Here is a 25,811-nt window from a genome sequence, read left to right as displayed (position 1 = left end):
AAGGGAGAAGCGACGCGGCTTCCGCTATCAGGGGCGTTCTTCCGGGTTGATTCCGCTCTTTCCGGCCGTCTCTATGGTGTGGAGGAACGGCCAGCTGTGCTCGCAGGGGGCGGGCGTGTTTACGGCGGCTGAGACGTGGCCGTGGCCCTTCGTGACTTGAGGCTGGCGTGGGAAGGAGGAGGCCTGGCTGGAGCCCGCCCTGCCGGTGAGAAGAGGAGGGCGGCTGGACCCCGAGCTGTGTGCAGTTACTTGATTTATATGTAAGTTACACTCCTGCTACTTTTTCTGTTTGTGCTTCATTGCTCTGGACAGTGATAGTTGCTCAAAATCTTCAGAACATGGGGTGCGCGTGTCACCCCCGCCTCCAAAGTTACAATGTATGCCAAGGGGTGGGTTACAGCCTCCCTTTCAGGATGGTCAGTCGCTCTGTTGAGGTGCATCCCCGGTGCCCCACCCAGGCTGCCCTGCTCTGGAGGCTGTGAACTGGGGCACTGACTGAGCATCTAATGGGAGGGAGCAGCGGAGAGCGCGGGTACTAGTCAGTCGCTGCCCCCGTTTACGGATCTCCAGATGGCTCTTGCATTTAGGTCTTGGTCTCTCCCTCCCGCCGCCCTCAAGCTGCTCTATAAAACGCAGCCGCAATGGATGTTTCTTATTACGGGGAAAGTAGCATGTTGGTCCGTTGGCAGCCGTAGCCCAACTTGGCCTGGTATTTAAACTTGGACAGAACTCTAGTACTCTGAATCCAGATCTGTGTCTCCTTTCTTCCCATACTCAATGACTGTACTCCTGGATAAACTAAACTGGTGTTTATCCAGGAGTACAGTCATTGAGTATGGGAAGAAAGGAGGCACAGATCTGGATTCAGAGTACTGGAGTTTATCGAAACCCTAGTTGTATACTTCTTTAAAAGTAGTATTTTAATAGTCACTTCACTAGAAGCTCACCCCCCCCCCCCATGCATTGGGCAATTTCTTCTCCCTCCACCTTCTCTCTGTAAGTTCTCTGAGCCGAGAGTGCATCTCTCCAATGTTTTCCCCAGTGAACAGCACACCGATGCCATGCAATAACATTAAACAGTAACCGTAGGCTGAAAGATCACTTGGATAAGTGAGATTACAATGGAAGAGCAAAGGTCTGGGAAATGGGATAGCTGTGGTGTTTTCTGCCAGGTAGGAGTGCTGGAAGGAAAGACAGAAGAAAAGTAAGGGACAGTTGAGGGGCAGTCAGGTTCATTTGTTATCCCAGATTTTAATAGAAGAAAAAAAAGTATATTCTAAGCTGATCCCTGAATGCTGGCTGCAAAAGGCACCATGAAGTAAATGTTTATTATTATTTTAAAGAGATTTATAGGCCGCCTTTCAGGGGGAAGCCCTCTCAAGGTGGTTGACAAAACTCAAAACTGAAAACACAATAAAACAATTGTAAAATGATTAAAAAAAATCAAAACGTGACAAAACCAGATAGCAGCACTGTCTACGCAACAACACCCAACAAACTAGCTCAGTTATAGGCTAAGATGAAAGGTAAGTCTTTCGGACCTGCTTGAAGGCCTGGAATGATGGGACCTGGTGGATTTCAATTGGAACAGAGTTCCACAAGCTTGTGCGTGTGAAAGGTTATGGCAACAATACTCACCATATCAAAACCACAGTAAGTGGAACTCCATTTGTATGACAACTGTAGTTAGCATCCTTCTCCTCCGCACCTTTTCCCATACAGATATGTCCTCAAGCATAGAGCATGCAAACTGGTGTGGTGGTGGGGGAATCTCATTAATGAATTCCACATGAAAGCCTCAGTCCATTGACAGTGCTTCTGTAGACTAAGGTTTTCCCAGACCTTTAGTATTCTGGAGGCACGATATTTTTCTGGAATAAACTTGGGGGACACCTCATTCTTAGGACTCAAAAAGATACACAGACGTTGGCCAGGTTTGCACAATCACAGGGGGGAAATAAGCCACGGTGGTTGTTGTGGGGTTCTGGAGTAGCTTGTTAACCACAGCAACAAGCCACGCTTGCCAGCTTCACATAACATGGCAAGCCATGCTTGCAGAGATAATTATGCAGATCCCCCCAGCACACAACCGGCATGTGCGGCAGGGGAAATAAGCCACCATGGGTTATTTTCCCCTCCGTGATCATGCGAGCAGGCCCATCGTCTTGATCAGAGCAGTGAGCTGGCATCTTCCTTCAGTGGCAATATAGCACCACTAATATTGCTTCTAGGTGTTGCTTCTGATGGTGAGTGGGCAATGCTGGCATTCCCCCATGCTTGCCATGTGTAGCATGGGTCACATCAGGGAATCTTGGTGTGGCTGTCCCTTGGGATGATGTTACTCCTCACATACTGGCATGGAAAGGAAGGATCAAAGCTGCACAGGGCCTTGATGCTCCAAGGGTCATAGAGTAGTAGATTTACTCTTTATTTATTGAAAACATTTATAGCCTTCCTTTCCTCATATAGTTCAAAGTGGCTTACAAGAAGGATAAAATGCAATAAAGGCGGAACAAACAGCAATACATGCTAGTCAGTGATGTGGGGCAGAAAATTTTCCAGTCTTTTATTTTTTCATGGGAAATTTTCCATTTCATAAGTTCATGAGAAACAATGAAAGGATGCCAATTGCAAATACAAGGCTATGCAAGGCTGGCAGTTTCAGAGTTGTAACTAACGTTTTTCAGGTGATTATCCCTAGTAGCAAGTATGTGCGAGAATACATATATGTCATTAAAATACATATCTGTCTCAGCGTGAAATGGAACTAATAAGTAGTGACAGCCAAACTGGAGGTGCCCCAACAACCTTGGTGGAAAAGAGTTGAATTCTCTTGAACTAGATGAGTGGTTGTCAGCATATCATGCACATTTCTTTGGGGCTAAAATAAATTAGTGCAGCCTTCCCCAACCTGATGCTCTCCAGATGTGTTGGACTACAGCTCTCAGCATCCCCAGCCAGCCATGCTGGCTGAAGGATGTTGGGGGTTGTAGTCCAACATATCTGGAGGGCACCAAGTATCAACAGTTTTCAGTACCTTTGCTTCTTTCTTTCATTTAAACATGCTATTGTCTTTAATTTTTTTTACAAGGATTCCAGTAAATATGTCTGCATAATAAAACATTTTAATCACATTAAGCGTGCTTTAATTTCTCCCCTCAAACATTCCAGGTTATGGAGTATAGGACAAAAAATTAACATGGAGTACTTATTTAGCTTCGTTGTTTATTTTACTTGTATTTAGTAAACATGCTAAATTAGATCACTCTCTAGGGATTTTCCGATGCAGACAGAACATTTTCCAGTGCAAACAACATTTTCCAATGGAAACGACCCTAAGCAAATTAGCCTGATGTTCATTGGAAAATTTTCCAGTTCAGACTTCCAGAAAACTCATGTAATGATGCCAACAATATAACAATTTAAAAATAGTGGAAGGCCAACCAGGAGGGGGAAAGATAAACCTCCCTATGTAGGAACAACTAAAATCTGGATGCAGCAAAAGGCAAAGCCTTATTTCAAACAAACGAACCAATATGAAGGCTTCCTTAGGTGATCTTAATAAGCAGGCAGTCCCATATGGAAAAAGGTAGCCTGTCAGATACTCTGGGCCTAAACTGTACAGGGCTTTAGAGGTCATAATGAGCACTTTAACTTGGTTCTGGAAACAAATAGGGAGACAATGCAGTTGTTTCAACAATGGGATGTCGTGCTTCCTGCACCCTGCTCCAGTTAAACTGGCTGCTGCTCCCTGAAGCTTCTGGCACTTTTCAAAGGCAGCCCCATGTACAGTGCATTGTAGAGGCCCAGCCATGATGTAACTAAGGCATATATCATGGCCAGGTCTGCCTTCTCCAAAAATGGGCATAGCTGATGCAGCAGCCTAAACTGGGCAAAGGCATCTTTAGCCATAGCTGTACCTGGGCCTCCAGGGTCAAAGTGAGGGCCAGAAGATGCATCCAGCATGGCTTAACACAGGAGTCCCCAACCTTTTGGGGCCAGAGGGCGCATTTGGAATTTTTAGAGTGTTGTGTGCAGTCTCACAAAATGACTACCATGGTGGCCGTGTCCAGTCACAAAACACCCAGTAACCAGAAGGCAAACTGGTGAGGCTAAAAGAAAAGTAACTTGCCCAAGAACCTAAGTACAAGGCAGAGGTGGAATCTAAGTTCCAAAACAAAACCACTCTTTTGAACTCATCAGTTTTTGCTCCAACACCCATTTCACAGAAAACGTACTGAGGAGGCTCAGGGATAAGTAGCTTGACCAAGAAACTGAGTACAAGGCAGAGGTGGGGGGTCTGAGTCTGAGTCACAAATGCCAAATCTCATATTTGCCCTTACAAAGCACAATATATCCATTTCATAAAAGGCAAACTGGTGATACTCAGAGAAACACCCACACCAAAAAAACCCCTATGCAAAACACACACACATACAACCCAGGTAAAACTCACACCACACCCAAAGAAACCAGGACACGCACACCATACCAAAACAAAGAAACAACCCCCCCCCACACACACACACCAAAAACCTAGGCAAAACACACACCTCACTCGCTGGCACCCCCAGTTTTCCTTTATCTTTTTTCTCCGTAGCTGGGCATGCTTAAGAACAAAGTGCAGGCTGCAGCCGCCCACCATTTTTATTTTCTAAGAGTGCCTTTGGGGCCTAATAGCATTCTAGGAAATAAAGATGACACTAGAGGCTGGTGCTTTCGCTTTGCAGCATGCCGGCTTCTCAGTTAAATAATTAAAAAACAAAACAAAATTTAGGACAGGCAGGGAGCCTGGTGCCCACCAAGGGAGGTATGCATGGGCACCACATTAAGGTCCCAGGCTTTTCATGGTGCTCTTCGGCTTTTGCATCACAGAGTTCAGGAATCACTGCCATATGGATGCCATAATGGATGGTTTTATTTATGTTTCCTTTGAGATTATTTGTGTTGTGATAAAAACACATCTGCCATAAATGCACAATTAACATGCTGTTACTTTATCTAATTGCTTTGCAATCAATTTCAAAGCCACTCTGATTATTAATATATGTGTACACTGAGCAAAAGTTATACCATTATTATCGCCCTGCATGCTGGCTAAATGTGGATAGAGAGGTAGTTGGGAGTGATGAATTCAGAAGGGCTCAGTAACACCATGAGACGTTCCCAGGGGAATTAAAATAATGGCTAGATATCGTCTTAAAATGTCTGCTATTTGTGTTTCCAAGGTTAATTAAAATAGCACTCTATCTAATCGATTCTAAACCCAGTTATTCTTGGAACTGTAGGGATATAAGCCTGGAACTATATGGGCTTAGGCTGCATTTTAACAATTTTTTAAATAAATCTAGGATATGCTCTGGTCATGTCCCAAAAGGATAGTGAACCCTTGAAAGAAGATACATGTGAACCCGAAGAAAATGATCAGAAGACAGAGGAGGCTGTACCAACTGAGACTAATGGAGTAGAAGCTGAGCCTGTGGCTATGACACGGAAAAGACCTGAAGCCAAAACCACTGAGCCCACTATTTCGCCAGAGCCACTGGGCCAGAATGTACAGGTATTTGTGCTAAACCTGTCATCAGTACATTGTAGCTTACCTCCCAGTGTTCACACCTTCATCATTGTACCCTTCATAGCAAGGCTTGGAGACTGAGAAAGTCCCTTTAAATGTAGCGATATTTGACATACCATCATGGAACTGTAAGATCCAGGTATATCTGTGTTGTACAACTATTCTGTACATGGAAACATATAATGCACCACTAATATTCCTAATCGTGGACCTATTTGAGTCGTGGAGAAGCAAGAGTCAAACCAGGCAACTTTCTCCATGTAAACGTGGTGGGGATACAGCTGTGGAGAGCATGGCTGCTGCCTCCTGCTGGATACTTATGTAAAAAAAAAAAAGGAAGCTAGTGCTTGCTTGTTTGATTTCTTGGAACTCTAGAAGTCTATAAAGGTTAACACAAATTGAGTACTCTGAGGAATCTGAAAAGAATAGCAGCAGTGACTTAGCATTTGTCGCGTATTGCATTGTTGATTTTATTTATTTAATAAACGTATATCCTGCTTTTCAGTGAGAACCCTCACAAGGCAACCCCTCTTTCTGGGGCAGAGGACAGAACTCATTTTGGCTGTGCTCCAGAGGTGGCCAGTTCTTTGTTTGGAACGGTCTGCATTCATGTTTGAGGAAACATCAGCTGAACCATGGTGGGTGGGCAGTGCTTTGTTTCCTGGCCTGAACGAGCAGTTACATATCCAGTCCACTGAATGGGAACTGCTCGCATAATCTGTTCGGTGACCTACATCATTTTGGATGGACATTGTCTTCTGTACTCAGAAAGAGCAAGAGCTGGAAAATGCAGCATGTATACTGTTGCTGCAATATGCTCTAAGTGGAGCTGTTTTAAAGATGGTCCTGAAGATACCAGCTAGTGCAGAACACCCTCATCCAACTCTGTTGGAAGTGGAACACTGAGAATACGTACATCTGTGCTCCAGGGGTTCACCATTATCTTCCTTGTGCATTTCAAAGCACTTGCTTTCACCTAAAAAGACTTAAAAATGTGGATACTACCTACCTTAACAGTGCACTCCTGTACATGTCTTCTCAGAAGTATCACAGAAGTGACTAACTTCTGTGTATGTATGTGTATATGATTGCAGCCTGAAAATGCTTTCTCGCATTTGATGTTGCTGCACCATAAAATCTCTACTCTACCTACCTTCCTTTGAGTGTGTGTGTTTATTTATTTATTTTTATTTACTATGTTTCTATACTGCTTAATAGCCAAAGCTCTCTGGGCAGTTCACGAAAGAGAAACCCCCAAAATGCCATGTGATAAAATATAAAACCTATAGAAGATTAAAACAATATAACCACAGTAAAAGCTAGCAGCAGTGTAAAGATCGAAAAACACAACAGCACATTAAAAAACAAAACTGAAGGACTAAACCACCTGGGGAAATAAGGTTTTCACCTAGCTCCAAAAAGAGCACAATGTAGGCACCAGGCAAGCCTCTCTGGGAAGCTTATTCCACAACTGGGGTGTCATCACTGAAAAGGCCCTTGTCTTAGCAGCCAACCACCTCACCTCATTTGGTGGTAGCACACTTCGGGCCTGCTCACACACAAGGGCAGCAAATGATGAGATAATTAACCCATGATTTGCCACCGCATGTGCTGGACATGTTCCACAGCCTTTTTTAATATTCAACCTCCAATCAGGGGTTGCTACATGACATCTAGATCCCGACACTATAGGTTAATCTTAACCTAATTACTAATTGTAGGTTAACTGTGGGTTGTTTAACCCTCAATTAACCTATAGTGTCCAGGTTCGGACATCACATAGCAACCCCTGATTGGCCCAGTTGGTGGTTGAACATTCATAATGGCCGCAGAACAGTATTTGCCGCCATTACATGCGAACCGGGTCAATGTGTTCCATTGTGCACTGTCTTAACTTTGCTATCTGTCTGCTAAGCCCATCACTCTTCTATCCATGTTATGCTTTTAATTTGTGTATATCACTTTGAGCAACGTCTGGCAGAAATTGTGGCACACAGTCAGTGATAAAACCCAAACAGCAAGGGCTTGTAAAGAGGCGGTCTTTGTGTCTGCCCCACAGAAGGCAGTAGCATCCAACGGGGCACTACCCACACTGTGATTCCATTCCCTAAGCGGTACCCACTGCTTGCACAGTGGAGATTTAGTGCCTCTGGGAGCAAGTGGAAATGCTTGTTTCTGGAATGGGGCAGGTCAGTGGAGCTCAAATGAGGGAGTCCCGTTGACCTGTCCTAATCCAGAAACTAGTGTAGCACAATGGAATTGGCAGGAAAGGACCACTTGTGGAACTGAATTGGCAGGGGTGTAGTGTCCCATTGGATACTGCCCAGAGATAGCACTTGGTCCTCCCTGGAGACTCAAAGCTGTGAGTCCGAATGTTTTCGAATAGCGGTAAAATAGCACCTTGTTTGTGCTCAAATCTGTTCTTAATACGTTTTATTTTGATTTTTTGTCTTACTGATGTTGCAGTTAAAGTGATCATTTCTATATAGCCATCCTCTGTGTCTTTCTTGAATCAGATTTCAGGAATAACTGAAAAAATAATGTGTTACAAAATCCCGTTTGATTTTTAAAAATAGTTCTCAATTCTTTTGGATATTTAAAGAATACTGTTTCAAGTGATTACTTGGTAGTGACTGTTAGTTTAATAACTACAAAAATATGTGCTGCTTTATATCAGAACTCTCCAATACCCCCACTGTATATTGGCTGGTATAGATATATTTGGAATGTGGCATTCTTAAGCAAATTGACACATAAGGAAACAAGAGAAGAGCTGTACCCAAACAGAATAGTTGAAAATGGAATTAACTTATAGCATACTGTAATGATCAATTTGACGGTTATATGCGGTCTTTTTTGTGTGTAAACAAATATGATTGTATGGTTTGGTTCCTATGTTATAATTTTGGTTTTCATTTCCTATATTATAATTTGATTTATTATTTCAATTTTTATCCACTCTTTCCATGCTAAGCACCCAAGGCAGTATAATATTATAATATATTAAAATAGTTCCTTGCAAGAGGAAAAAAGGCAGGATATAAATGCAATAAATAGGAATAACATAGCGTTAAACAATTATAAGATAGGATTAGAAATATATTCTTTTTATTTGAGAGCCAGCATGGTGTGGTGGCTAGAGTGCTGGACTGGGAGTCGGGAGATCCGGGTTCTAGTCCCCACTCGTCCATGGAAGCTCATTGGGTGACTTTGGGCCAGTCACATACTCTCAGCCCAACCTACCTCACAGGGTTGTTGTTGTGAGGATAAAATGGAGGAGGAGGAGGATAATGTAAGCCACCTTGAGTTCCTTGGAGGAAAAAAGGCGGGATATAAATGTAATAAATAAAATAAATAAATATTTCTATCTTGATTCTCGTGGTTGAGTTTTAGGGTGCAATCGTATGCATGTTTAGACAGACAGAAGTCTTATAACTCCTAGCGTGGCTGGTTGGGGAATGCTGGGAGTTGTAGGACTTTTTTTGTCTAAACACATGTAGGATTGCCCCTTTAGTAAATGAGGGCATCAAATCTCAGGGTTGTCACGGAGAGGTTAGTCACTTCCTTTTCTTTTTCTCTTAAAAGGCCTCCGGTTTCATTGAGGAATTACAAACAGGATGGGGGTACTGGGGAAGCTGGGGAAAATCTTTCCTCTCAACTGCTTCTGCTACAGTGGCTACTGTAGGTAAGGCTTGCTAAACCTATCTATGTAATAGATCTTGCAATCCAAATGAAATAAACTCTCTACTCAAGATTGCTTCTTTTTTTGCTTTTAAAACTGAACAGTGACAAATGCAGAATGCTTTAAGAAAAATACAAAAGAAAAAGTATCGGACTGATTAACAAATAGTTTAAAAATGTGGTATAAACACACGTAGACAGTTTACAGACTCTTACAAAATGAGGGGAAAGAGAGAGACATTTTATGTAAAATGAATATTAAGCTAATGGCTGGCCTGGGCTTGTAGGTTTATTTGTACATTTTCCAAATTCAGCATACAGCCTCAAGTAGCTCCACTGTATTGACTTGGCCTCTTTTTGCTTGGTGGAGTAATTCATTTTTCCTTAGGACTAAAGCAATATCCCTGCTTTCTTTAGGTCATGGAATCTCAAATGTCATTGAGAAAGCAGAGACGTCCCTTGGGATCCCTAGCCCTAGTGGATTTTCTTCTGAGACCAAAGATGCTATGGAAGGTCAGTTCTTATTAAAGATAAAAGCAACTTGAAGTTGGCCACCCGTGGTACTGTGGAGGATGGCGCTGTGTTAACAGTATTACTTCTTACTCGGGGGAATCTGTTGTATATTGCCAGAGAAGCTGGCCGTCCCACTGTCATTGCGTTACTTAGAAACTGTGAGTCTTCTCATAAGTGTTGCTCCTGCCTCCTCCTCTTATCTGAGATTCATACACATCGCTCTTCCAGAAGAATGGCCGCTGCAAAACACACTGTTGCCCTGACCCGGCAATGAGGCTCATGCATGCATGGAAACCCGCACTGGCTCCTGCTGTGTGGCTTGGGGTAGGGGGTGTCTCTGCACATGGACAGCCTCTGCTCTGTGCTGCCAATGGCTATTGGTGCCAATACAGATGAGAATACAGATCTCTATAGAGTTTTTGGCTGTGCCACTAGTTGGTTACAGTGGAAGGGATCCAGAAAAATGCCCTGTTATATTCCTACCCAGCCCTGAGATAGCTATTGGAGGAAATGCTCTGAGTGCCCTTGCAATGGGGAGTGTGTGTGTGTGTGGTGGGGGGATTACAGTGCGTGGCTACTCAGGAGCAGGCCTTTTCAGTAGTAGGTATGGAATACTCCATGGAAAACCCCATGGAAAACCCCATGGAACGTATCACAAGGCTAAAAGAGATGACGCCGGAAGATGAGCCCCTCAGGTTGGAAGGTGTCCAATATGCTACTGGGGAAGAGCAGAGGGTATTTCCAAGTAGCGCCAGAAGGAGTGAAGCGGCTGGGCCAAAGCCGAAAGGACACTCAGCTGTGGATGTGTCTGGTGGTGAAAAGAAAATCCGATGCTGTAAAGAACAATATTGTTTAGGAACCTGGAATGTAAGATCAATGAATCAAAGTAAGCTGGAGGTGGTCAAACATGAGATGGCAAGATTGAACATCGACATCTTGGGAATCAGTGAACTAAAATGGACAGGCATGGGCGAATTTAATTCAGGTGACCATCATATCTACTATTGTGGGCAAGAATCCCTTAGAAGAAATGGAGTAGCACTCATAGTCAACAAAAGGGTGGGAAAAGCAGTACTGGGGTACAATCTTAAAAATGATAGAATGATCTCAGTACGAATCCAAGGCAAACCATTCAACATCACAGTAATTCAAGTCTATGCCCCAACCACTGAGGCCGAAGAAGCTGAGGTTGATCGGTTCTATGAAGACCTACAACGCCTTCTAGAACTAACACCAAAAAAAGATGTCCTCTTCATCATAGGGGATTGGAATGCTAAAGTAGGAAGTCAAGAAATCACCGGGATAACAGGCAGGCATGGCCTTGGTGTACAAAATGAAGCAGGACAAAAGCTAATAGAGTTTTGCCGAGAGAACATGTTGATCATAGCAAACACTCTTTTCCAACAGCACAAGAGGCGACTCTACACATGGACGTCACCAGATGGTCAATATCGAAATCAGATTGATTATGTCCTTTGCAGCCAAAGATGGAGAAGCTCCATACAGTCAGTAAAAACAAGACCTGGAGCTGACTGTGGCTCAGATCATGAGCTGCTTCTTGCAAAATTTTGGCTTAAATTGAAGAACGTCGGGAAAACCACTAAACCGTTCAGGTATGACCTAAATCATATCCCTGATGAATATACAGTGGAGGTGAGGAATAGATTTAAGGGATTAGACCTGATAGACAGAGTGCCTGAAGAACTATGGACGGAGGTCCGTAACATTGTTCAGGAGGCAGCAACGAAATCCATCCCAAAGAAAAAGAAATGCAAGAAAGCAAAGTGGCTGTCCGATGAGGCATTACAAGTAGCTGAGGAAAGAAGGGAAGTGAAAAGCAAGGGAGAAAGGGGAAGATATACCCAACTGAATGCAGAGTTCCAGAGAATAGCAAGGAGAGACAAGAAGGCCTTCTTAAATGAACAATGCAAAGAAATCGAGGAAAACAACAGAATGGGAAAGACTAGAGATCTCTTCAAGAAAATCAGAGATCTCAAGGGAACGTTTTGTGCAAAGACGGGCATGATAAAGGACAAAGAAGGCAGGGACCTAACAGAAGCAGATGAGATTAAGAAGAGGTGGCAAGAATACACAGAAGAACTATACAGGAAAGATCTGAATGTCCCTGATAGCCATGATAGTGCGGTCACTGAACTTGAGCCGGACATCCTAGAGAGTGAAGTCAAGTGGGCCTTAGGAAGCATTAGTAACAACAAAGCTAGCGGAGATGACAGTATTCCAGCCGAGCTATTTAAAATCCTAAAAGATGATGCTGTTAAAGTGCTGCATTCAATATGCCAACAAATCTGGAACACTCAACAGTGGCCACAAGACTGGAAAAGGTCAGTTTACATTCCAATTCCAAAGAAGGGCAACGCCAAAGAGTGTTCAAACTACCGCACAATTGCGCTCATTTCACATGCCAGCAAGGTGATGCTCAAAATCCTACAAGCTAGGCTTCAGCAGTATGCGAACCGAGAACTACCAGAAGTACAAGCTGGGTTTAGAAGAGGCAGAGGAACTAGAGATCAAATCGCCAACATTCGCTGCATCATGGAGAAAGCAAGAGAATTCCAGAAAAACGTCTATTTCTGCTTCATTGACTACGCTAAAGCCTTTGATTGTGTGGATCACAACAAACTGTGGCAAATTCTGAAAGTGATGGGAGTACCAGACCACCTTACCTGTCTCCTGAGAAACCTGTACGAGGGTCAAGAAGCAACAGTCAGAACCAGACATGGAACAACCGAGTGGTTCAAAATAGGGAAAGGAGTACGACAAGGCTGCATATTGTCACCCTGCTTATTTAACTTATATGCAGAGTACATCATGAGAAATGCCGGGTTGGATGAATCACAGGTCGGAATTAAGATTGCTGGTAGAATTATCAACAACCTCCGATATGCAGACGATACCACCCTAATGGCAGAAAGCGAAGAGGATCTAAAGAGCCTCTTGTTGAGGGTGAAAGAGGAGAGTGCAAAAGCTGGTTTGAAACTCAACATTAAAAAAACTAAGATCATGGCATCTGGCCCCATCACTTCCTGGCATATAGAAGGGGAAGAAATGGAAGCAGTGACAGATTTTACTTTCTTGGGCTCCAAGATCACCGCAGACGGTGACTGTAGCCATGAAATTAAAAGACGCTTGCTCCTTGGGAGGAAAGCTATGGCCAACCTAGACAGCATAGTAAGAAGCAGAGACATCACCTTGCTGACAAAGGTCCGTCTAATCAAAGCTATGGTTTTCCCAGTAGTAATGTATGGCTGTGAGAGCTGGACTATAAGGAAGGCTGAGCGCCGAAGAATTGATGCTTTCGAACTGTGGTGCTGGAGAAGACTCTTACGAGTCCCCTGGACTGCAAGGAGGTCAAATCAGTCCATCCTAAAGGAAATCAACCCTGAGTGCTCATTGGAAGGACAGATAATGAAGCTGAAGCTCCAATATTTTGGCCACCTAATGCGAAGAGAAAACTCCCTGGAAAAGACCCTGATGCTGGGAAAGACTGAAGGCCAAAGGAGAAGGGGACGGCAGAGGATGAGATGGCTAGATAGCATCACGGATGCAATGAATATGAACTTGAGCACACTCCGGGAGAGAGCGCAGGACAGGAAGGCCTGGCGTGCTATGGTCCATGGGGTCACGAAGAGTCGGACACGACTGAACGACTGAACAACAACAATGGAATACTCTCAGGCCTTTTAATCCTCAATATGTTTCTGCTGCTATGTTGTATTTTTAAGTAGTTTTATCTCCATTATATTTTTCCAGATCTTTTTCTGATGTCAGTTTTAGTCTCTTCTACTTTTCATTACTGTTTTAACTGATTGTTTTTAATTGGTTGTGATGTTTTGGTTTGACACATGGATTTTATTTGTATGTCAAGAGGCATTAACTATAGGGCAACTAAAACATCTTAGAAATAAAATAATACTCATTTATGTGCTCAAAGGGGATTTGGACTTGTTTGAAACAGCAGCTCCCAGGGCAACTTGGAACACTATAGAGTATAGCTCTAAGCTGCACATTTTAAACCACATGGCATCCAGTTTCTGTTTACAATGGAAAGTTTTGGTTGGAAAGCTGACATTTTATAACACTTAAATTACATTGCCCCCTTCATTTCAGAAAGCCAAAACTTTGAAGAAGGCAACGATGGCAAAGGAGAAATTGAAAACCCCTCATCTATTAGTGGTGCCTTTGGAATGTTTTCTACCATCTCGGCTGCTGTTCAGAGCACAGTGAGTGAGACTGAAAGGAATACGTGAACACAGACTTGTTTTATTTTGAGTCCTGGGTAGTCTTTGTTTTGCTCTCTATTCATACTGAAGTTGCTACATGATGGTTCATCAAGTGGTCATTCAGCTATGGAGCCCCATGTCCTATTTTTTGACCATTAATAACTGAGGTGTGGGTTATGAGTGAGAAACATGTGACATGTCTAGATCTGAAATTTGAAATGTATGATGGCATTCCTTTATAGAAGAGGATTTCCTGCTGTGTTTTAAATGCTGGGCACCAAACTGTGAATTCCTCAATCTAGATTTGATGTTTAATTGGGGTGGAGTCAAAGCACCTGAAAGTATGTGCATACAGTAGCAAAAGACATGTTGTCTAGTAGTTTGTGGACTTTGCTAAGAGTTGGTGATGCTGTTGAACTTTGTAATAACCAGGTTCAGAATGCAGCTTTATGTCCAGGTATTTTGAGTGTTGTTGTTGTTATTTAATAAATGCATTTCAGGATGTATTCTGGATGTATTCAGATATATTTCACCCTTCTCAGGATAACAACCCTCATGATCTGGATTATAACTTACTTTAAAATACAAAATACATAGTCATATCCGAAAAACAATATTCAGTACATAAATCATTAAAATAAAAATGAGATCTAACAAACGAGGTAGCAGCAACAGATAAAACCTTAGTTAAAGCACAGTATACTGTAATTAACCAAATGCAGAGTCTTTAGAATTTACCCAAAAGCCAACAAGGCGGGGCGGTCATATGTACTTCTTGGCAGGCCAAACATGTGAGGCCCCCACAGAACTAGCTTATGCCTCTTTTCCCAATAGGTTTTCCCCAGCCCAGCATACTCTCTTTAGCCAGGAAATTCCCCTCTCCTGGAGTGGCTCCTTCTTTTTCTGTTCATTGGGAAAGCATTCTTTACCTATCCTATTCTGATGTGAAACCAGACTAAACTCGGACCTTGCCATGTTCCTAATACAAAATGAGAAACACAGTACACTCAGGTTTATTGGCTTCTTACAGCATATAATGATATGCTTTTGAAAAAGTCTTGGGATTGTTCCACCATTAGAATAAAAGCTGTGCTCTTTCTCGTAACCTTTATCTATATCTTACTTCCTGGAGATAGTGATAAAAGCCCATCCTGCACTTTGAACACTTGGCTCTGAGAGCTTCCAGCGTGTGCTCGTGTTTCTGTAATAAGTGTATACCTTCAAGGCCAAATCACCACTCCCCTTTCTTAAAATGTGCAAACCTGTTTTCTAGGGAAAAACTGTTATTACTGGAAGCTTGGACGCCTTAGAATTCATTGGTAAGAAGACTATGAATGTAATAGCTGAAGGTGACCCTGGATTTAAGAAAACAAAAAGTCTGATGAACAGAAATTCCACACTTTCTCAGGTACTGGTTCCCTTCAAGCTCCCATAACAACGAGAACGGTTTCTTCTGGGCTCTCAGTAACAATTGAACCGTCCATAGAATGGTTCATAGTAGAATGCCAAATATTCCAGACATGAACTTTCTCTTTGTCTATTTTTTTTATGCAGGAGTTCTAATGCGTTAGCTTTTCCATTTGTAGATCTTGCGAGAGGCAAAGGAGAGAGAAGAACAGCGGACAGCTACTGAGGTTTCCATGGCTACAGAGAAGAAAGCTCATTATGGGCTACTCTTTGATGAGTTTCAGGGTCTTTCTCATTTGGAAGCCTTAGAGATGCTTTCCAGAGAGAGTGAATCAAAGGTAATGGCCTTGAGCAATTTCCTTTTTTTAACAGTTGAATTGGAATAAGCATAGGTATCTATATAAACTCTGGGGGATGAGACCTTTTATAGATTCCACACGAGCACAAGTAAATGAAAACCGGTAAAAGCCGGAAAAACGACCTCCTACCTTTCCCCGCTGTTTCTTTTGCCTTTGTGTAGTTCGTTTTAAATTAGAGCTTTCTCGGTCTTTGTTGCTCTGACCAACTAGGCCCTTGATAGTAAAATAAATAAAAATCAATGACGTTGTGAGGTATGGCGACTTTAATACTCTTATTCCCTCATGGAGGAGAGAGAGAAAGGGCATGCTAACGCTGTGATCCCCTTCTCAAAAGAGAGAATTGCTTTCACTAGTCAGCCTGTCATTAGTGCTGCTGCCTTACTTTTCACATCAATTACAAAGCATTTCTTTTTGCTACTGGGTTTACAATTCTCTGTGGCTTTCTTTCAATCAGGTGAAGTCAGTTATAAGTGCCCTCTCTGGAGAGGAGTTAGATACTATAAAGGCAGAGTTGGAACAGCTCAAAGAAGCATTTTCGTTAGCGGAATTTTGTGACGATGAAGAGGATGAGAAGAGAGGTAATTATGAGAATTCCAACTTAAAAAAGTAAAAGCAGACCTCTAAATAATTGAATGGCAAGTTAATTTGTTCTGCGATAAGTATGCTGCAGTGTCACATGAAGGACAGGAGACTGATCATAAGAGCAGGCCTAGTGAGTCATATCAACTGTCCATCTAGCCATTATTCCGTTTCTGACAGTGGCCGGTTCTCTGAAATCTTTGTGGGAAGTCTAGGGCAGCACAGGACATTAATTGAGTATTCTGTGCACTTCTGACTTTTTCAGGTGAATGGTCTTGGCAAGATTATCATGCCATCAACATCTTGGTCACTGGTATTCTTAACTTCCATTTTTTGTTATATTTGTGTCCTACCCTTCCTCCAAGAAGCTTAGGGGTAGAGCACATTGTATTATCCTATTTTTTTCTTCTTCACATCAACCCTGTGAAGTAGGTTAGGGTTCAGTGAGAGTGACTCATCTGACGTGACCCATGAACTGGGAGTTCACTCAGGAGTTTGAGCTCTGGTCTCCTTAACCCAAGCCCAACAATCCAGCCGCTATATCTCATGGGGTCCCATGGCTTTGTCCAGTTCTTTGGTTACTTTCCCTTTGTTGACCACTGCGTGAGTCTCTAGAAGTACCTGTGAGTCTGTTATCTAAGCTTAAATGGATGATGATGCAGTCCATGAATGGAAAAGTGAGGACAATAGCAGGGGGTTCTCTGACTTGTACAGAGAAGCACTGGGTAGCTCCACAAGGGAGTCCCATCCAGCATTCCTATCTTGAAAGGAAGAAGAGCCTTCCAAGTTCTTCAGTGGAAGAAAGTCAACTATGGTAGATTTTATGTTAAAAACTAAGAGATATTTTTTATTTGTTACATTTCTATACTGCGCAATAGTCAAAGCTCTCTGGATGGTTCACAACAATTAAAACCATAAAATACAAGTTGATAAAAATACAATATGAAATTTACCATTACAGTATAAAAAATAAAAATAATAACTGATTTGAATCTATCAGCAGCACAAAGATTTAAAATACAGTACCAGTTTTAAAACAGAAACTGAAAAACTGAAATGCCTGGGAAAATAAAAAGGTCTTCGCCTGGCACTGAAAAGAGCACAACGTAGGCGCCAGGCGAGCCTCTCTGGAAAGCTTGCTGCACAACTGGGTTGCCACAATAGAAAAGGCCCTCTTAGTAGCAGCCTACCTCACTTCCTTTGATGGGGGCTCCCGGAGAAGGACCACTGGAGATGATCTTAGGGTCTGGGTGGGTGTGTATGGGAGGAGACAATCCTTCAGGTAACCTGACTCCAAGCCATTTATGGCTTTGAATGTTAATAGCAGCACTTTGAATTGGGTGTAGAAATGTGTTATTGCCAGCCAGCGCAGATGGAAAAGTACTGGTATAACATGATTACAATGGCCAGTCCCTGTTAAGAATCTCGCTGCCCTGTTTTGGACCAGCTGAAGTTTCCAGACTGTTTTCAAAGGCAGCCCCAGGTATAGTGCACTGCAGTAATCCAGATGAGAGGTTATCAGAGCATGGATAACTGTAGCTAGGCTATCTCTGTCCAGATAAGGGCATGGTTTGTATATCATCCTAAGCTGATAAAAGGTGCTCCGTGCCACCAAGTCCACCTGTGCCTCTAGTGACAATGTTGGATCCAAGAGCACCCCCAAACTATGAACCTGATCCTTTAGGGGAAGTGCACCCCTCTCCAGAACAGGCTGAACATCACTTAGCTAGGCAGACAAACCACCCGCTAAACAGTACCTCTGTCTTGTCTGGATTGAGTCTCAGGTTCTTGGCTCCGTTACAGTCCGTTATCTCATCTAGCCACTGGTTCGGAACTCCCACTGTCTCACCTGGATTTGATGAAAAGGAGACATAAAGCTGGATATCATCTGCGTATTGGTGATATCTCAGTCCATATCTCCAGATAACCTTCCCCAGCACTTTTGTGTAGATGTTGAACACCATGGGTGATAAAATAGAGCCCTGTGGCACCCCATAGAATAACTGCCAAGAGAAAGAGCAATAATCCCCCAGCAGCAATAACCCCAGCACCACGTTCTGGAATTGGTCATCCAAGTAGGAGTGGAACCACCCTGCAGTGCAGTACCTCCAACTCCCAGCCCCGATAGCCTGTCCAGAAGGATATCATGGTTGATAGTATAAAAAGTCATGGAGAGGTCCAAGAGAATCAACAGGGTTGCATGTCCCTTGTTCCTCTCCTGGCAAAGGTCATCCCACATGGTGACTAAGGCAGTTTCCATTCCAAAACCAGGCCTGAAGCCCAGTTGAAATGGATCTAGATAATTGGTTTCATTCAAGAGTGCTTGGAGTTGGCTGGCAATCACCTGCTCAAGCTCCTTGCCTAGGAAGGCGGTATTAGTAACTGGCCTATAGTTGTTAAATCTTCTGGGTCCAAGTTAGGTTTTTTCAGGAGTGGCCTAATAACTGCCTCCTTTAAAGTGGCCAGCACCACTCCCTCTCTCAAGGAGGAGTTAACAACCTCCTGGACCCAGCTGGACTTCCCCTCCTTATTCTATTATTATTATTTATTATTTTATTAGATGTAATAAGCCCTGAAGGGCAAGGATCAAGCACACAGGCGTTCGACCAGATTTAGCCAAGCACCTTGTCCACATCCTGGAGCCTTAACAAATGAAACCCATCCAATAACACTGAACCAAATGATGCTCTGTACACCTCTACTAATGGAACTGCATTAACTGTTGTGTCCAAGACATGAAGAATGTGAGCATCTTTATCTTCAAAGTGTCGTGCAAACTCGTCACAGTGTGCTACCAAGCTTTCCACCATCTCTCTCCCTGGCCCAGATTGCAAAAGGCCATGAACCACTCGGAGAAGCTCCACTGGAGGACACTGAGAAGATGCAACGCTGGTGGAAAATAACTCCCTCCTTGCCACCCTCACTGCCACAGAGTAGGCTTGTTAATGAGCTCTAACGTGTGTTTGGTCGGACTCAGCACAAGTCTCCTTCTACCCGCACCCCCCCTTCTTCCCTGTTGCTTCATTGCCCTCAGCTCAGATGTATATTCTGCCCAAAGGGAGAGGGCACTTGAGAGTGATCGTGTCAACTGCCCTAGTCATCTCTGCACCCAGCAGGGTAACCAGGGCTTCTACAGGACCACCAGCCCTACCTCTGGAATCCATCGGAATCCATTAGCCTCCAAGGGCAGACCATTTTAATGGGTCCCTCACCCTTGCAGAGGGGAAAGGCTGTGAAGAGTCTAAATCTCAATAGGAAGTGATCCAGCCATGACAAGGGGATGGATGGTAATTCCCTCACTTTCAGATCACCACTCTAAAGATCACCTTTACATCACTATGTGAAGGGAGGAAGGGGGATACCCTAACTCCCAGCAGCGTAAGCAGGGACAAAAGGTTGCTCAGACTGAACGCCAACCCAGCAACGTAGGCAGCCACCACCCCTTACATCCAACTCCGCCTGAGCCAAGGGACTCTCAGACCTTGCAGATCACCCCTAAGACTTGTGAAACAAGGGCCCAAGCTTGCACTGTCTGTTTCAAAGCTGATGGTACATTTGTTACTGTTTCCAGTATTCTTAGCTACGGTGTTTTGAAGGGTCTCCACAAAGTAGAGTTTGGCAGCTCTTTTGGTGAGCCAACCAATCCAGTGCCGACAGCCAGTAGTGGACGGGCCACCCGCACACCCATACTTTCCCCACACCTCCCCAAGGGCTAGGTGGCAGCAGTGCCACCACCAAAGCTGCTCCTGCGCTGGAGAAGTTGGGAGTGATGCTCTCTTCACTTCCGTCTGACCTGCTGTCACTGCCATTTTAAATCAAGGCGTAGCAACAGGAGCCGCATACTTCCTAAGTCACTCTTTTGCTGTCTGAGCTAGTAAGGACTGAGCCAGAAGTCGGCTGGGACGAGGGATGGCAGGGGTCATAGCTCAGTTGGTAGAGCGCATGCTTTGTGTGCAAAAGGTCCCAGATTCAATCTCTGGTTTCTTTAGTTAGGCCTGGGAATGACCCTGCCTGAAATCCTGCCAGCCAGTATGGACAGTAGAGCTAGGTGGACCAAATAGTCTGTATCAGTGGAGCAGCTTAGTAGCTTTAGACCCTGGACTTCTTGTCCCTTTTAGACAAGCCATGTGTTTTCAGTCATGAAGACACAATTCAAATTTACCTTCCCCCGCATCCCTCACAATGCGTTCCATGCTTTACAACTGCTTCTCTGTTCTTTATATGTGAGAGCAAAAAAAAAAAAAAAGACAGCATGCCATCCAAATCAGATTTTTTTTTTAAAAAGAAAATAAATGCTCTGGCCATGTGCAGTTTCACATTTTATACTCATTTGAATCACGGAACCGTCATGGCTGCAGGAATGCAAAGGAGCTTGCATTGCTGCTCCAGTGTTAGACATGTGTACTGGGAATAAGCACCATTTTGCTGTAGGGAAGGATAATGCATTTTTAAGTAAAAATAATAAAATGAACATCTGTCACTGCCTGGGCTGCTATCCCCGGACTATAAATTAAAAGGAAGGAAGGAAGGAAGGAAGGAAGGAAGGAAGGAAGGAAGGAAGGATCCTATGGTGACCACTGTCTGCCCTGATGGGCCCCAGCATGTCCTTGATGGCCAAGGTGCTGATGTTGCTCAATTGCCTTTGCCCCATCATAATTTGCCAGGGAGAATGGGGGTGCCTTGCACTTTGGTTCTGAAGCCCAGCCGTAGCTGCACCACTGTTCAGTGTAAGGCTGCTTCCTATATTCTTATGAAGAACAGAAAGAAGCAAGTGTGTGATTGCTCTGCAACTATTCGTGTGATATTCGCAGAAGTAAGACCAGGGTTTTAGGTGCATGATTACACAGAGCATTCAACATCTGTCTCCTGTTGCTTTCAGAAGAGGAAGACTTCTTAAAGGAAGTAACAGATCTCTTTTCACAACTACGGGTCTCTACAAAGCCAGCCAAACTGACCCAAGTGAGTAAGCCTTTGTTTTGTCCTCTTTTTGGCTGTTGGGGTTGTCTTTGGAGTTGTTCTTGCAGTGTCTTCAGGCCCTGAAATGTGAGGGATGGCATTCTTTAGGTGAACTTCTCTACTAATGGTATATGAAAACAAGAGAAATTTTGGGACATCAGGTATTGTAAACCTATCTTTTAACAGTGCAAATTCTTCAGGCTTTTTCTGTGCTAATGTTCTATTGCTGCTCTTCAAAAGAGTGAGAGTCTGTAGATACTGGCTTATCGCCTCATAGGTTTTATATGGTAAAATTTTGAAAGCATGCAATCTCTAGTAAATACACTTAATGCAATCCCCAGTTAGAGGTGGTTTCTTCTGCTTCAAAGTAATAGTTTAATATTGTTCCTACATTCTCTTGCAGTTATTTGCAGAACAACTGAGTGGCACTGTATTCCAAATAGGATTAAAAAGCCTCTTATTTATGGACCAGTTCTTATTGCACTGCATATAATGTTATTTGCTGTTAAAGGGGGAAATGTTGTTAAGGGATTTACGTATTGAATGTTGTCGCCCAACCCATTGGGTCAAACGACAGTAATTCACAGTGCATGTGTGCATATATGTGTATGCACACAGAGAATAAATAATCCCTGACACCCAACTACTCATCAGCTTTCCTTTGGCCAATGAAAATAAACAATTTCCTAACCAATAATTTCCCCCCATTTCCAGTGTTCAGGCCGTGACTGCAGGTTATGTAGCCAAAACGGCGCCACCCACTCATGAGAGAGGGAGACATCAGCAGCCTTGGACTCCCAGGTTTGCTGAAGTACAAAACATCTTTAGGGAACCCCCTCCCTGGAGTGGGTGGGAACCCCAAAACAGCCCAGTTAAGACTGAGTGTGCTCATTGGCCACTGATTATTGGGAGAGGGTGGCAGCAAACTGGGGGAATGAGTAATGGAATAGTGTGGCATGAATCCTGACCAGGCAGCACTATACACTGCAATATTTTATTGCAGGCCCCGGTTGTACAAGCTTATTTTCCAACATTCTATCCCACTCCAGCATGACCAACAATCTGTGATGGGGCTGTGTCAAAAGAACCAGGCCTGAGTTTCGATGTGCTGGAGTTATGAGGGGGAGGGAGCAGGTTGGTACCCAAGAGAGCACCCCTTTACTTCTTCATAATGAGGAGTCCTCATTGTCCTATGGGGACAATATGGACACAGTTGCCTGCCTGCCCTGTCCTCATGGGCATGGGTTTTGCTTGGTGTTACTTACTGCTTACTGCTTCTGAAAGATTTCCACTCCGGCTTCGATCAAATCTCTAGGGGAAGAGAATGGTTTATACACTGAAACTGCCTTCTTTGTAAATCATTGTGAAGTTCAGCAGGCTTCCGACTCTAGTTCTGGTCCTCTTCACCAAATGGGTACAGTATCCTTTATTCCAAATGCACTTGCACGTCTTCCATATACCGCATGACTGGGAGCATCCTCCCTATCACTTCAGTCTTGTGCTGATGTCTCTCTGCTTCCTCTTGGACAGGCAAGGAACTCTGCTCGTGAATTGGCCACAAGTCTCAGTGTGCAAACTGCAAAAGAGGAAAGGCCGAACGAAGGAGACCAGCAAGCAGGCTCAGGCGATGCTGAACAAGAGGATAAAAAATCAGTAGAGGTAGTAATTGTAACCAAAAGAAAGTTGCAATGCAACCTAACTGTGGATGTGCTTAAATAATCTGTGCTGGCAATTGGCAGTACATTGCTTTGTCCTTGCAGTTAATCTCTGCATGAAGCCTTTGGGATGGAATTGGATGGGAAACTGATATGATGATTTCTTTTTTTTTTTAGCCAGTAGACTGACATCTCTTTTCTAACCTCTGCAGGATATTCACACACTTGCAATCAGAAGCCTGGCTGAGTTGACAGCCTATTCCATTGAAGTATTCCACAAAACTGCAGCATTGGTTCTTCATGGTCAGAAAGAAGAGGTGTTGGCTATAGACCGAGCCAAAGCCCTTTCACAGTAAGACCGATCACTCCTGACTACTCTGTCGTGTACAGTTAGGATTATATAATTCTTATTGGCTTTGATGCAGCTATGCAATTTCACTTACCAATTCTGAAATTAACTGGGGACATATTAAACCATACTATATCTGACACTTAATTATGGATCACTATTCTCCTTTTCCCACCCAGTCAAATGCAGCCTTGGAGGTGACAATCTGGCGCAGAAGGCCGGGTTGGAGTCAGTGGGGCAGGGTTGGACACAGGCTGCTTAATACTTCCATCTACAGCAGTGGTGTTGAACCTCAGGTTGTTGTTCAGTCGTTCAGTCGTGTCCGACTCTTCGTGACCCCATGGACCATAGCACGCCAGGCCTTCCTGTCCTGCGCTCTCTCCCGGAGCGTGCTCAAGTTCATATTCATTGCATCGGTGATGCTATCTAGCCATCTCATCCTCTGCCGTCCCCTTCTCCTTTTGCCTTCAGTCTTTCCCAGCATCAGGGTCTTTTCCAGAGAGTTTTCTCTTCGCATTAGGTGGCCAAAATATTGGAGCTTCAGCTTCGGTATCTGTCCTTCCAAGGAGCACTCAGGGTTGATTTCCTTTAGGATGGACTGATTTGACCTCCTTGCAGTCCAGGGGACTCGTCAGAGTCTTCTCCAGCACCACAGTTCGAAAGCATCAATTCTTCGGCGCTCAGCCTTCCTTATAGTCCTGTGGGTCAAATCTGGAGTACCAGGGTTCCGCAGATGACCCTGTCCCATCCCCTGGTCCTCCCCTGCCTCTCCCCCGATCATCAGTTGTTTGGTAGCTTCCCAGCTTTTGCATGGTTTTTCTCCCATTCTGAAAGGTTGAAATGCCTCTTCTAAGGCTTAGCTACTGGTGGTAGTAAGAGCTTTGAGCTAAAATAGGCTGGCATTTTTGGTAGTTTGGCCCCACCCCGTTTGCCTTCAGCTCTACCCATCACTGAAACGTGGCCTCCTGAGAGCTGCTCCAAAATGGAATTCAGCCCTTCGGCCGAAAGGAGTTCAGCACCCCCAATCTGCAGAGTGGGTTGCTAAAATCCCACCAGCGCACCCCACCCCAACTGCTTTTCTTCTTGAGTAAACCCAGCACTACTTCCTTTTCTGCTCCTGATTACCCCTCCAGAAACAGGTTTTCCAATACCCCCCCCCCCCCCGGGTTCAAATACATAATTGAAACCACGCAGAAGTAAACACCCCTGGGAGGGCGGGGGACAGTTTGGAGTAGAGGACTGGTGGTCAGGGGAGTGTCCAAGCAGCCACTGCCATTTTTCAGGTCCCAGGTGCCCCTCTGAAGACCTATATAGCTTTTCCAGTTATGAAAAAAGGACACGGAGTAATGTTACATGTGTCTGCATTTAATGTCTGATTTGCCCCTCAGTTCACATGTGGTAATGGTGAGGTCCAAGAGGCATAGTCGGTGTGCCACATGAGTCAAAGATTTGTCCTTAAAACATTCCCCAGAATATTCTGCTGCGTGCCGAGCTTCTGTGGCAGCTGAGCAACGGTTGGTGGGGAAGGGGTTCCCTGAATGGAGAAAGTTTGAAAATGCGAATGTTTCAGAAACCCATTTGTGTGTGTAAAGAGAACATTGGTACCTGTGTGAAATACCTATCTTGAACTTATTTCATCGAGTATGTAGCCTCTGGGGGCTTCTCCTAGCGCAATGGGAAGGTGTAGACACTGTGGCCTGGCTTTCCCTTTGACCATTCTGGATTTCTTTCCCTTCACCTCAGACAATGAGGGGGAAGGGTGTTAAAAAGCACCCGGTTCTTTCTCCTCTTATCCAGCCTTGTTTTCTTAAGTTGTTGTCTCTTTGGCCTCCCATCTACATTGGCCATACATGGTGCTGCGACCAACATAGTCTTGCAAGAGTTTCCCAGTCTCTCATAAGGCTTCCAGTACTTCCTGCAGGTGAAGCCTTGGCCCTATTGCCATGATGACTTGGGCTATGGTTCATTCTGCTGCTTGCTCATAGCTCCAGAGGGATCGCAAGGCTCCATAAAGGGGCCATGGACATGTTTTCGCCCCATTGGGGGCTTTTATTTTCCTCCTCACCCCAAATGGTGGGTGGATGAGATGGGCAAGTGACCTTTGGGTCGACCCCCTGAGGGAGGTAAGGCTGTGATCCTGGGCACAATACATGCAAATTATTCAAGATATTCCTATCCTTTGTTTACATACTTTTTGTCAACTTGCAGTTGATTGTTCCCTTAATTTCTTTTTACCAAAAGAAAAATAAATTTTACAACAACTCACTTTTGTTTTTATGAATAATTACTGAACAGCATTGAAAAAAGGAGGAAAATTTCTCTAACAAATTTTATTTACTATGCTTTGTTCTTTTTTAGAATGACTATTGTCCTGTGTAAAGAACTGTCATCTCTTTCTAAAGACTTTGCTATGTGCTTAACAGCTACAGGGGTAAGATGTCAAGTTTGAAAGGCTTGTTTTGTGAAAACAACGATACAACTGCAGTGTATTGCAAT

The 25,811-nt window shown here is 43.9% G+C and overlaps 1 protein-coding gene across 2 annotated transcripts in view; it reads left to right on the top strand.

Annotated features, from left to right (window-relative positions):
- Nucleotides 1–67: 67 nt before the first annotated feature.
- The window catches only part of FAM114A2 (family with sequence similarity 114 member A2), a 31,303-nt gene continuing 5,559 nt past the window's right edge, over nucleotides 68–25,811 (top strand). The window contains exons 1-12 of one of the 2 annotated variants that reach the window (XM_084839212.1): nucleotides 68–260; nucleotides 5,378–5,560; nucleotides 9,161–9,260; nucleotides 9,674–9,769; nucleotides 13,898–14,010; nucleotides 15,284–15,418; nucleotides 15,597–15,755; nucleotides 16,231–16,354; nucleotides 21,235–21,314; nucleotides 22,842–22,970; nucleotides 23,179–23,318; nucleotides 25,674–25,746. In XM_084839212.1, the coding sequence (XP_084695338.1) occupies nucleotides 5,486–5,560; nucleotides 9,161–9,260; nucleotides 9,674–9,769; nucleotides 13,898–14,010; nucleotides 15,284–15,418; nucleotides 15,597–15,755; nucleotides 16,231–16,354; nucleotides 21,235–21,314; nucleotides 22,842–22,970; nucleotides 23,179–23,318; nucleotides 25,674–25,746 (1,224 nt within the window). In that variant the 5' untranslated portion in view covers nucleotides 68–260; nucleotides 5,378–5,485. Of the gene's footprint in view, nucleotides 261–5,351; nucleotides 5,561–9,160; nucleotides 9,261–9,673; nucleotides 9,770–13,897; nucleotides 14,011–15,283; nucleotides 15,419–15,596; nucleotides 15,756–16,230; nucleotides 16,355–21,234; nucleotides 21,315–22,841; nucleotides 22,971–23,178; nucleotides 23,319–25,673; nucleotides 25,747–25,811 lie in introns of both variants that reach the window. The other variant, XM_084839211.1, reaches the window with a different exon arrangement.

Source organism: Heloderma suspectum, chromosome 2 (genome assembly GCF_057233095.1).
Source record: "Heloderma suspectum isolate Gila_16-S chromosome 2, 16-S_ref, whole genome shotgun sequence".
NCBI classification, from domain to species: Eukaryota; Metazoa; Chordata; class Lepidosauria; order Squamata; family Helodermatidae; genus Heloderma; species Heloderma suspectum.
Note: the sequence above shows the minus strand (reverse complement) of the source record. Positions and strands in the feature narration are given on the sequence as shown.